This window comes from Sardina pilchardus, chromosome 24 (assembly GCF_963854185.1).
Source record: "Sardina pilchardus chromosome 24, fSarPil1.1, whole genome shotgun sequence".
NCBI classification, from domain to species: domain Eukaryota; kingdom Metazoa; phylum Chordata; class Actinopteri; order Clupeiformes; family Clupeidae; genus Sardina; species Sardina pilchardus.
Genome location: NC_085017.1, coordinates 22004265 through 22017724, shown reverse-complemented (window position 1 = coordinate 22017724; position 13460 = coordinate 22004265). Strand labels below are relative to the sequence as shown.

Sequence of the window (13460 nt, the reverse complement as noted above, 5' to 3'; positions counted from 1 at the left end):
ACCCCTTAGATAAGAAGACACCTATCTTCTCTGGTCAGTGCGTGCATTGACCCAGTCTGATACCATTAGCCTAGCTTAGCATAATTCACTGGAAGTGGCTTAGAGCAGTTAGCCTACAGCTAAAAGTCAGTGTGTTCCTTTAAATGGCCAGGCCAACGCCTGCTATTATGGCACAGTGCCTAAGGACAAAGATGTCTCCTAGCTAGACTGGCAGCATGTTTGCGATATGCAAACGCCCGACGTGTCTTCCTGGACTCACGTTGGAGGCCAGCAGCTGGTCAAGGGGGGTGGCGGAGATGTTGGCAAAGTTCTCCACGAAGTTGCGGGGGGCGCGGAAGACGCGCAGCACCTTCTCGTCGGCGCCCGTGACGAACTGGAAGCGGCCCACGGGCGCCAGACACTGCATGTCGTAACCGTGGATCTGAGGCCTGCAGATCTCATGCCAGGTGGGCTGCCAAGGGTGATGGAGGGAGGCATGGATGGATGGGTGGGTGGAGAGGAGTGGAGAGGTGAGAAAGAGAGGAAGAGTGAAACAAGAGAGAGCATGAACAAGAGAAAGCATGTGTGTGTGTGTGTGAGAGAGAGAGAGAGAGACAGAAAGAGAGATGGTGGAGGTAAGAGAGTGAGAAGTGGAGTAGAATGAGTGAAAGCAGGATTAAGAGAGAGAGAGATTAAAAAGAAAGATAAGGAATAAGGTGCAGAGATAGGTGAGATTATAGGTAGACAGATAGAGAGAGAGAGATTGAGAGAGAAACAGATACAGAGAGAGATACAGAGAGAGAGAGAAATTATTGTTAATATGTATATATAATGTAATACAGTTATTCATAGAAAGACGTTAACATTTAATTAAAATGATAAAACATTACAAATCATTAATTATTAGCTGGCACTAGTTTGCGGCAACTTCCCTGTGCGAACACTGCAAACGACACTTGAACATCTCAACTATCGACTCTGCCGGCAAAGATGCTGAGAAGCGTTCTTTCTCCCCATTACGAGCAGACAACTTTCTATCCAATCATTTCAGCCATTTGTCCCGACTGAAGTGCTGAGGATGCACTAAGTGTTTTAACCATGACAAATGTGCTTTGATCAATCCGAATTACTGTTTGCTTATTATACGTCTTCCTGCGTGAAAACGATGGCTTAAGGAAACGAGTGATCGCTCAAAGTGGCAGCCCCAACTATTTTTCACCGCCCCCACCCCCCTCACCGCCCCCCCTACCCTCTCTTCCCGCTCCACTTCTGTCAGGGGGGGGAAGAGCCTGTTTAAAATTCAGGCCCACGTGTGACCGCATTGTAAAAATGAGGAGCTGAAGACGCGGCGAAGCGACGCTACTCGTCTCCGTCGGCTCGGGTGATGTACGCCGTCAAATGAAAGAATAATATTAGCCCATCAAGGGGGGGGGGATCGTTTTCTTTTTCGTTCAGGTTTACGGATTCCTGGGCACCCAGTGTGATCATTAAATCACAGATAGAGTGGAAAGGAATAAGGTTGTGTGGATAATATATCCATGACATGAATGCTGTGTTAATGGTGCTGCAATGTCAATGCTATTAGAAGCTCCTTGGCTAGATCAAACCACGGTTTGAACCTTTACAGAGCCCAAACATCAAAGACGCGTAACTCCTTTAAAGAGACCCTATGCAACTTTTTCACAGTCATAAAATCGCTTAGAAATCGTTGTTTTGCTTGACTGACCAGTTTCATCGAAAACAGTAATCTTTTCTCCCGCCCCAGTGTCCCTATCCGCTATTGCAACCAGTTTCTGCAGGAGGCGATCGCTCCTTGTTTACATCTGGAAGTCTGAGACGGGTAAGGAACAGGAAGAACCACGCTTGCAATGTCTAAATATATATATAGCCTATATATGTATAAATATACATCGCTAAAGCTGTAGGGGAAGCTCTGAAGAGAAATATGCAAGCATAAAACGAGCGAAAACGAAAAGCGAAAACGAAACCGGAGATGAAATCGCCAATCCTACATAGTTTCTCTTTAAAATAGATTTTTTAGTTCAGTTAGTTATAACAATTAAAATGATCTATCAGACTTCGGTTTACTGTATCGGTGTTAACAAAGTTCATACAGCAGCAATGATCAATCAAACACTGATCAATATGTCTGTGTGTGTGGATATGAAGACGTGACCCGTCAAGTGTCCATTTGTTCTGATGGAGCTAAATCTCCAGGCGTTGATTGTATGACAAATTAAAGGACTCTTTATCACATTTCCTTATGGTAATCTGACAAACTGTACAGAGAGCGATCCTCTCTCACTGCCAACATAACAGATTGCGAGGATATCCAATCATTTAATTTCTGTGCGCTCCTTCGCAACATCTGCTTAATGCACATAGTCATTTCCCAATTAGATTCAGTGTAATGCAATCCTAATGTAGAACAACCATCACAACAAAAGGCCATCTTGTTAGACAGAGAAGCCCAGCAGTTTCCTCAGAGAAATATCAGTATGTCACTAATTGATATGGGGGTGTTTTGGCAGGTATGAATCTAGCCTGTGAGTAAGAACAGAGAAGGTTAAAGCAGAGCGAGAGGAGCAAACGTTCTAACATATCCGCGTTCTGTTTTCGCAAAGGGGAGGGGGGGCGAAATCCCCCTCTAAGCAGACCTAGAAAGTGACGTTACATTCGAACTTAACTGCTTGCCAATCTGACAGAGATCGATATCCCACTATGACGACTTTGCGACACGTCTCTTTAAGCAGACAGGAATTGCTTCCATAGAGATGCATTATGTTGCTCTATCTCGTCAGTAATGAACGATCTTTGGTAAGAATGTGTGGATGTATATGGGATGGGGGGGGGGGGGGGGGGGGGGGTCACCTGGGTGCAGCCCCTCCTCCTCCAGGGTGTGAAGAGTCGGGTGGTCTGGTCAGAGCCTACGCTCAGCACAAACTCCCCCTCCGGCTCCCAGCTCAGGTCCTGCACCGAGTTAAAGTGGCCCGAGATGACCACAGCTGGACTCCACAAGGCCTGCAGGCAGGCAGAGGCAGGCACACACACACACACACACACACACACACACATTAAGACAGGTACATACATACTGTATGGCTACTATACATGTTTATACACACAGAATCAAAGGATACAAAACACAAAACAACATCTAATGGAGAGCAAATAATGAGCATTACATGAACACTGACATCTCCACACATACAGGCACAGAAAAAGGACAGATAAACCAACTCAAACATACACATGTATAATAGAAAAACAGCATATAAATCATAACACACACACACACACACACTGAGGCATTTGCGTCATACCAAGTCGACACACATGACCACACAACATTTAATGATGAACACAACTGCTACCAACTGCTGTGCGTGTGCATGTGTTTGTGTTTGTGTGTGCATGAGTGTGTATGTGTGTGTGTGTTTGTGCATGAGTGTGTGTGTGTGTGTGTGTGCGCACACCTCCTGGCTGTCGTCTCGATGCCACAGGTGGAGCGCTCCGTGGAAGGCGTGTGCCAGAATCATGGACCCGTCCGGACTCATCTGGCAGCCGTAGAAGCCCAGGGTGTTCCCCCCGACCTCGCCGACCCGCACCTGGGGTGCCACAGAAATACAGACAGAGAGAGAGAGAGAGTGAGAAGAGAAGAGAGAAGAGAGAAGAGAAGAGAGAAAGATAGAAAGGGGGAGAGATAGAGAGAGAGAGAGCAGGCAATTAGGGCACACAAATAACAACACAACACAGCAGGAGACACAGTCATTAAAACAGACTGGGCGCACTGAGAGAGAGAGAGAGAGAGAGAGAGAGAGAGAGAGAGAGAGAGAGAGAGAGAGAGAGAGAGAAAGAGAAAGAAAGAAAGAGTGTTCTAAAATAGTCTTGGGGATCTGTGAAGTTTAGCCTCACAATAATGATGGGGATAAAAGAGTTGGGAGATGGAGAGAGGTACTGTAGCAGCGAGAGAGTCAGAAAGAGAGAGATGAGAGAACACAGAGAGAGAGATAGCGAGAGAGAGAGAGGGAGAATGAAAAGAAGAGAAAGGGAGGGATCTAATTAATGGCCGCCGCGAATCCTGGAAATCAGAGGCGACGTGCGCGTCTGCTCCCCGTCCAAGCGTCTATTATTAAACACGCACCATAAAGAGTGGAGGAGACGGCAGATAAATCAGCAAGACAAGGCAACGCAGGAATTATGCAAAGTGCCGCCTGTTAGGGAGGCATAAATTGCACTCGGGCTCACACTAATGCGCCCCAAAGAGGGCAAAAAGCAGTCGCGGCGCACCGTGTCAAATTAAACAAATAAGGGCGAACGGTGGGGCCCCGCAAACAACGGCCCTGGATCGGCACCAACGAATTTGGAGTCGAGTCGAGTCGAGGGTTGGGGGGAGAAAAAATAGAAAAAACGCTGATCCGGAGAGGAGAGGCCAAGGAGAGAGTGCTAGCAATCATAAGTGTGTGGCGGAGGGGAAAGAGTGAGCACGGCTAATCTGCAGCAGTTTATACTTAGATGAATATTTATGACAGATATTTTCGCGAGAAAACACCACAAGAGATTAGATAATTTGTTGAGAAACAAGCGCTGGAGACCCAGAAGAAGAAGAAGGGGGGGGCAGAGGAAGAAATAACACATAAGGACCCCCATGCATCAGAGAGAATAACATTTGCTAGATTAAAAAAACTTGGGATTTCTGAAGATTTGCATTTTAAACCAGCATTATTATCTTACCGTAGGCAGTGCCACAGCACAAAATCCATTTTAATGGAATGACTCCATTGAAAACAGGCCTACACCAAAAATATATTTTTACAAAATCATGCACTTTAAAAAACCTGCCAGTAAGCAATTACCAATGCAAAACCCCATCACATAACAACCATTAAAACTGATTAAAACATGGTTTAATCATTTCTGTGTAATTAACACCATTTTCTGCATTTCAATTTGATTGTTAATGGAAGGAACACTCTGCTGGATTTGCCCTGATTCCCTGTGGCTTGACACGAGCCATTTGAGATTGCTACCCTTGACCTGCCAGTAGAAAAGCTGGCGCTCCAGGCACGGTACAGACGAATAATGGCTCACACCCATCAGGGTCCTGGGTCCTGCCCTCGTGACAAAATGGTGATTTGAAAAAAAGCCATGGCCATTGCCTCAAAGGCAACCTGCCCTTCGCAGGAAAAGCTCCATCTAAAATCTGACACATCTCTTGCCCGATACGAAACAGGTAGGTAGCGTGTGTGATGGTGTTGGAAGCAGCAACACGTCTTCACACCGCTCCATGTTTGCGTTTGGTCATTAAGTGGACATCCATTAAACATGCCTGGGAAGGACAGTGAAGACGTACCTCCGCACTCAAGTCATCCCTCCATAAGCAATCAATCCCTTGACCTTGGCGTTGATCGAAAACCAATGAGTTGAAAACCCTAAGCGGGCCTCAAGACAATTGGCCACTTTGGGAGAAAAAAACACATTCGTTTAATAACCTTGTAATGAGTTTTTCAACTCCACGGCCACGGCTCGGACTGCTGAACACCTATCCTGTGGCCGTTTGTCTCGCTGGTGGGGGAATGTATGCTGAGGATGCCCTTCAAATCTTTGTTCCTCCACCCCGAGCCCTTAAAAGCATCGATAAGGCGGAACTAATGACCGCACAATAAAGACCGTGCCTTTGGCTTCCAAACGGTCCCCCATCTCTTCCAGCCTGTCCTGGAGAGAGTGAAGCAACATTAAGCAGATTGATTTTGAATTCTGCTCCACGGCGGCGACGGTAAATCACACTTCTAAACGCTCACGGATGTAACTACGCAATCAGTCATGTTTACAGGAAGGCGTAAAGCGAGTGAGAAACAAAAACGAAACAAGAGGGGGGAAAAAAATGATGAAGCAAAACAGCGATATGGATCTGTTGTGGGAAATTTGTCGAGCTGCTCGATGCGGAGGAACGTGACGGCGGCGGCACCGAGCGAGGACGAGGGATCGAGGGACGAGGGGAGAGGGAAGAATGAGGTGTGATCTTCGAGGCCAGACGGAGCGTGACGGCGGGTGGGGTGGGGTAACTGGCAGTCCACAGAAGGCAAGACGGTCCCCTTGTACCGAAAAAGAGACGTCTCGAAAAGCAATATGCTCGTGTTTGGCAGAGCATACTGAAACATGACAAGAGCGACAACACTGCACCGTTGCAGAATCAATCCAAGCCATGTTCCAATTTGCAAGTTCTTGAGGAAAAGAACATCCAGTTATCGCATTCAATTGTCATGACTTCATACAGTCATTCTTTTTTTTTGCAGAAACCAACAAAAGGAATAGGAAGGTCATACAAAAGATGCTTTTCCCCCTTGGGATCCACATGGGATTAAACTACAACAGACTACTCAAGTCAGCTCCAAAGAGATGATGGCTTCTCATGTTGGCTACATATCAGTGTCTCGCTTGGATGCCCTCTAAGCGACATCGCTACCACCTGAGAATTCAGCTCCATGACAATCAACTACGAGCTGGCGGCCAGGAGGAGAGAGTCTCCTTGGGGTCAAGCCAACCTCGCCCCTCACCCCCGCCAGCCCCTTCCACCCACCCACACCCCCCCACACACACACACACACACACACACACACACACACACACAGCGTTGAAGTGACAGCGGGGCTCGTTAGTGGGACGGGTCGTACGCAGCGGTGTGCCGAGCTTCCCCACTGCTCGCCAGCTTGGCGGTAAATTTGACCAATTACACTAATCATGGTGGGGAAAGGGCTCCTTGTTAAATGGTGATAATTAGCCTGGGAGATGTTGGTCATTTGCCGTTCCGTCTCGTCTTTAGTCACTCGGAGACCAGGGGGTCTCGACAGGGCTCCATAGGCCTACTGTTGCCTTCAAAAACGACTCGGGGGCCAATATTTATTACGCGTCTGCCCGAGACAGCACAATTTGTTTTACAGATTCCAACTTGACAAAAACGGTGTTCAAGGTGTGTAATCTATTCTTGAGAGATCTCTTGCGTAGCGTTTTGAGTTCGCCGGCAAGTTTGATGATACCTTTTTTGTCAAAATGATATTTAAGCACATGTTCCACATCTTCCACTTGCTTAAGCGGTCCACTCATCGGGTTAGGCAGCGGAAATAAGTGATTACGGGGTGAGTATCTAGGTCGACGTGTGAGAACAGACGCTGGTTTCCTTTGTAGGCAGGGCTCCTGTCAGTTCAAAGGCTTCCCCCCTCCCTACTTTTTGATTATATTAAAAAAGAAAGAAAAAAAACAGTTCTCCGTGTGCTTCATACAATATTCACTTTAACACTGAGAGAAAGAGAGGATCATCACTGGAGAGCATTTTCACAGTCGTGGGAGCAGAGCCTCTGTGTAAAAAAAAAAAAAAAAAAGCTTACCTCCCTCCCTTCTTACCTACATTACATGGACCAAAAAAAAAGAAGAAAAAGGAGTGTTCTCCCTTTTCTGGCCCAGACACAAAACGCTGTTTTCTTTTCTAATTACAGGGATTTCCCACCCTCTTCCAAATCAAAAGAAGCACCGGCATGTAAGTCAACTAACTGCTGTGACATAGGCTTGATTAGCAATCACGTGCCACTCAGAAAACTGGATCCCCTCTCTGCTGGTTGTGTGGAGAGGGGGAGTAAAGAAACGAAAAAGTAAAAAACAAGAAATACGTAGTGGTGCTTGTATGCAAAAAAAGATCAAAAGGACGACACTTCTATTGATCAGCTGTTGAAGCCAGGCCTGTTATCTCCTGTCACTGTGCCAGTAAAAAAAGAAGGGGGGGGGGGGGGGCTTATTATCAGCAGGTGAGAGGCAGCAGGGCCTTTGAGGTTGACACCAGGCAGGGGGCGGGGAGGTTGGGGTGGAGGAGAGAGGTGTGTGTGTGTGTGTGTGGGGGGGGGGGGGATTCACCTATCTGCTGCTCCACATACCCATGGATGGAAACTCCACACTCTATTTCAGTTCCACTGAATAAGCAAGCGAAGGGCAGTGTGTGTGTGTGCGTCTCCGTGTGTGTGTGTGTGTGTGTGTGTGTGTGTGTGTGTGTGTGTGTGTGTGTGTGTGTGTGTGTCTCTCTCTCTCTGTGTGGATTCAGGTGGGGGAGGGTGACAGATGTTTCTATGCCTAAATGGTCCAAAAAGTGAGGAATCCAGCTGAGAAGCCTGCGCTGGTTCTGCAGGCCATTGGACTGCCCGAGCATCACCGCAGAGATCGAGAGACTGCAGAGGTGGTCTGGAGGACGAGAGGGCGAGGGTGGACCGCTGTGGAGGCCCCGACAGAGCGGGCGGAAAAAAAACGAGAGCGGGCACGCCAACGGCCCACTACCCACTGCTCCGTCCTTTCTTTACCCTCATCGTTATTAAGTCCGTTGTGGTGCTGACCAAAGCCTGCATCAGTAGGTGTGTCTACTACAATACACACAAAACAGTAAGCTCTGGCAACAAGATCTGAAGCCTGATGCGACACATACAGTACGGTATTACCTACTAACAACCAGGCTTCCAGGTTGGGACTCTTGTCAAATATGAATAAAGCAGAAGGCTATGATTTCAAATCAAGCAACCCCTGTACTTAATTTGAGGATAGTGCAAAGACCTTTTAACAACAGGTTGCAAATGTTTGGGAACTGAAGAGACCAGTTGCCAGAGATTTGAATTTTGAGAATGAAGTGTTGTCCCATTCTTGTCCCATATATGATTTCAGATGCTCAACACTCATCTTGACCATGCTTTTTGTTCCATAATTCACCAGATGTGAGAGAGGTCTGGACTGCAGGCAGACCAGTTTAGCAGCTGGACCCAGTGTCTAAGGTCTTCCCTGAAAACAACACTGTCTGGATGGTAGCATATGTTGCTCAAAACTTACATACTATTATGAAACATTGATTGTGCCTTTCCGATGTGCAAGCCTGGTTTCTGAACTGTGTGCACCCATAACAAATTGGATGGTCCCTCTCCTCCTTAGCCCTGAAGGATTGCAGAGTCGATGATTTGCCATTTTTTGATTGGCGTAACGTAACCACATGACAGCTTTCATTTTGCCTCAGTCCATCTTAAATGAGCTTGGGCCAAGATAAGACGGCAGAATTTCTGGATCATGTCTAATATGATTTCCTCTTTGCATGGTGGACTTTTTAACCAGCATGTGTGGATGGGGAGCATCAAATCCTCTATGCTCATTCATAGACAATGGTTATTCAAGATGTTTTCTTGAGCCCACACAATGATTTTTCTTTACAGAATCAGGTCTCCTTTATCGCAGTGACCCAGAAGAGCACAGCTATCTAATTTGTTTCACAACCCTGTCGCTTGTTTCCAAAGATTTCTCTGGATTATCTGTATATTTCAACACTATTATATATACACTGTAAAAAAATCTTTGCAATTTCATGTTGAGGAGCATTATTCATGTATCTTTGCATTATTTGCCTATATAGCTTTTAAGTGATACCTCTGAATCAGAGACTCTACCTCTACCTCTGAATCGGAGACTCTACCTCTATGAAATGCTCTTTTTATACTGAATCAAATGACACCTGATACCCTAAAAGCTATACAATGTGCCTCTGGCCTGGCATAGATTAACTGGTCTGCGTCTACATTCATGTCAGATTGGGACTAGATCAGTGGCAGTGTTTTTTTTTTCCCCCACTGATGTCCGTTCTGACACCTGGACAATGCACCTCACTTAAAGAACAGCACAGCTAGTCTAGTGGTAGATAGTCCAACTCTGCCATTGACCTGGCATCTAGTATTATTCCATTTTTTTTTTTTACAAGCAGCTGTAACTGTAGTCAGGCCAATCTCACCTGCTCTACCCACACACCCGAGTCCTCCTCCGGGCCCCAAAGGATCATGGTCTTGTCCATGGACGCTGACAGCAGGCTCAGCGGCTGTTGCACTTTCCCATCTGCAGGGGGAGACAAAGGAACAAAGGAACTTCAGGTACTCCTGCAATTAGAACAAAAACTGGACAGCTGGTTTTGGCTCTGCCAAAAGAGATCAGTGGGGAGCATTAGGCATATTTATTTGTGGAGCACATTTCACATCCAAAAGAGAATTCAAAGCTTGTTGTATAAACATTTCCAAAACCATTCCTATTTCATCAAAGGTTTTCTTTCCAGAATAAAGTGAAATTGTCTGGAAAACCACATAAGCTTTCAGAACAAAAAAGAAAAAAAATCTACAGAAAAGAAAAAAAAAAGAAAAAAAAAAAAACACAACAATGCCAACGTAAAAGCCCCTGATATGAAAGTAAAAAGAATTTACCTTTGATGTGTGATGGATGCCAGTGCACACCATAGACCCAGTTCTCGTGACCAGCCAACACCGTCTCCAGAGAGATGGCAAAGACTGACGAAGTGCCTGTGATTAAAGGGAATGAGTAAACATCAGAGATGGAAACGCACCAACAAAAAACCTAGAAATACACACATGCATATGAAAGAGAGACGTAACTAAAGCCACACAGGTATTCAGACCTATGAAATCCAACAATACTCAGCTTGTGAGTTTCCCAAAGACTAGAGAGTAGACATGTTTTTAAACAGCCTGGTCATATTTACAGGGATATTCGCCTGAGAACACTCTAAGCATCAGCTTTTGTTTTGCAGATCAAAAGCTAAAGTCAGGGATGGGCCATGTGAGTGACAATCAAAATGAAAATATCAGTGACAGGCCTATGGAGAACAGAGAGACCGGGAGGCCCTCCTGTCTACACTTCCTGATGAATCCGATACAAATTTGGAGACGTTTTGCTTTCAAATCAGAATCAGAATCAGCTTTATTGGCCAGGTTTGCGTGAAGAAACACGGGATTTGACTCCGGTTAATCTTTGCACTCTAGTACAACACTCTGGCTACAAATCTCTGGCTAGCATTAGCTCTATCAGCAGGCCCTGGACCCTATAACCTAAAATGTGACAGACATATCAACGGACTGATAAAAGCTGATTTAAAAGTTATTTTAGAGCCCTTTCTATTTTAGCGCATTACCATTCTCTGCCACTTCAAAGACGTCCTCCTTGAGCCGGAGGACAGGCTCCCCCTGGCCAGCCTCCTGGTCAGGCTCCTCGGGCGGGGCCTTGGAGAAGAGCCTCCACAGGCGGATCATGCAGTCCTGAGCACAGCTGGCCAACAGCAGCTCCCCATCTGCACACGAGAGAGAGAGAGAGAGAGAGATGAGGTGAGAATGAGGAAGGGAACCAGAGACGAAAAGAGGAGGATAGAAGAGAGAGGGTGGAAAAGGAAGGAAGGGGAGAAGAGGGGGAGGGGGGGAAAGCATGGGAGAGGAGAGGAGGGAGAGAAAGAGGGGGGAAGGAAAGAAGCAGGAAAGAGGGCCAGATATTTATTTTTTTGTTTTTTGTTTTTTGTTTGGGGGCCAGATATTTCAATATCAAACAAGTGTTAAAGCAGTACATGTCAAACAAAATTCTGAACAAAGAGCCGAGCGAGTGAAAGAAAGGGTAAAACTAGAAATAGGAGAAGAAAAGCAACAGAGAGCCATAAAAAAAGAGAAAAACACAGAGAACACCCAGACAAACCCCCCCCCTCACACACACACACACACACACACACACACACACACACACACACACACACACACACACACACACACACACACACACACACACACACACACACACACACACACACACACACACACACACACACACACACACACAACCTCCCCGCCCATACATCCAGTCTGCCCACTCCCACTCCCTCAGGTCAGTCTCAGACGTAGCTCGCGAGCGGAGACGGAGGGCGACACACTCAAAAACACTCCTCTGCTCTGCTCTGCTCTGGCGCTTGAATATTTCAGAGGGCCGGTGAGGCTTGTGGCTCCACACGCCTGTCAGGCCCGCGTCTACTTCATGCATAATGGAGCGAGCCGCCCAAGACGCACGTCAAATGAAAAGACACAACGCCGGTGGGGGCGGGTGGGTAGGTGGGCCGACCTCCTTTACACTTCTAGTACGTGACCTCTCTCTTCTTTTTAATTGTGTTATTTATTTATTATTATTATTATGGGATGGCAGATTTCTTGATGAGGCTTCTGTTCGGAATTCTTCAAGAGCGCCGAATCGCCGCGGGGCGAGTTTAATAATAGTCTTCTTGAGGAACAGCAGGGAAGCTCGTTCGTTTAAAGGGCTGGAGGCATAGTCTTACACAAGGTTGCCCGGACGTCTCATGACATCCGAAATGTTCTCATGGACTCAGCACATTGGGTACCACTAAGTAATCACACAAACAAATAAAGCAGGTCGGGTCAAACCCAGGAAAGTGACTTTAGGGAGCACACAGGCCAAAAGAGCTTTTCAAACCTGCTGAGTCATTGAAAGGGACTGGAGTTTCTTCCAGGGTGTAGATTAGTGCTTCACTAGACAGCCAATAGCCCTGTTCTATAGGTGACTCGTTCAGAACTATGGGATTAAACTCACCTTGAAGCAATCAGCTTCTAGAAACAGACTCAGTCTTCCCACAATCTAATACCTTGTCCCACTATGGAGATGCGCGGAAAACAGTTTATATTCTGTTTTAGATTCCAACATCAAATGTCAACACCTTTCCATGACTCTTCAATGACCTTGAATGAAATGTCCATGACCTTTCACGGCCTATAAGTGCATAATTTCTTACTTTATGTCAATGGAGGGGATTATGAAATGTGACTTCAACAACATTGGATTAACGTGCCATACATTTGTGACATACGCTACCTCCTATTTATGTCTGCTGTATGACCAAATTGAATTTCAATTAGTTTTCCAAAATTTCCATGACTTCTCCAGGCCTGGAAAATTAAATGTTATAATTCATGACTTTTCCAGGTTTTCCATGACCGTAGGAAACCCTGCCACCTGAACTTACATATGCACCCACCCACACACACACGCCCACACAGACAGAGAGAGAAACCACAAATGGAGAGGCCTTACCTCTGGCTGCCCACTCCACGCCACGGATCCAGTCCTCATGACCTTGGAGAGACAGCACCCTCTGGAACTGCTCAGAACAAGCAACGCGTAAGTACACGCCCGTGTCACATGACACTGCTAATGTTACTGTTAACGAGGTCTCCTTACCTGATCACTATGCCGCACGTAGATGTGAATCTTGCTGTCATCTCCCCCACAGGCCAGAATGGGTACTGCAACGAAAAACCTCAGTAACTCATTCTGACATTTCATTATGCCTTTATTATCAGCTCCACAAGCAACACCCCACCACACCCCAAGTCCATCCAGAACATATTACAGCTTCCCTATGGGCCAATCATCATTGGCATTGTTAATATCTTCATAACATTCTCAACAATGACAATTACCACCAAGCCAGATATTACCAACGTAATGCCTACATGATGTCACATTAAGATGGCACACACTATACCACATTACTCATAAAAGGCTGAGAGTAAATATCATATTGGCCAGTCCATGGCATGCCAAGTAAAAAAACTGACAAAACATCTTACATGTGGTCC

At 46.2% G+C, this 13460-nt stretch overlaps 1 protein-coding gene across 2 annotated transcripts in view; it reads right to left on the bottom strand.

Moving 5' to 3' along the window:
- Positions 1-13460, bottom strand: part of elp2 (elongator acetyltransferase complex subunit 2) — a 36974-nt gene that overhangs the window by 18940 nt on the left and 4574 nt on the right. Inside the window, exons 6-13 of one of the 2 annotated variants that reach the window (XM_062529757.1) lie at positions 13060-13124; positions 12913-12979; positions 10967-11122; positions 10242-10337; positions 9782-9882; positions 3456-3587; positions 2851-3000; positions 260-451 (exon numbers count right to left, since the gene is read on the bottom strand). In XM_062529757.1, the coding sequence (XP_062385741.1) occupies positions 260-451; positions 2851-3000; positions 3456-3587; positions 9782-9882; positions 10242-10337; positions 10967-11122; positions 12913-12979; positions 13060-13124 (959 nt within the window). Of the gene's footprint in view, positions 1-259; positions 452-2850; positions 3005-3455; positions 3588-9781; positions 9883-10241; positions 10338-10966; positions 11123-12912; positions 12980-13059; positions 13125-13460 lie in introns of both variants that reach the window. The other variant, XM_062529756.1, reaches the window with a different exon arrangement.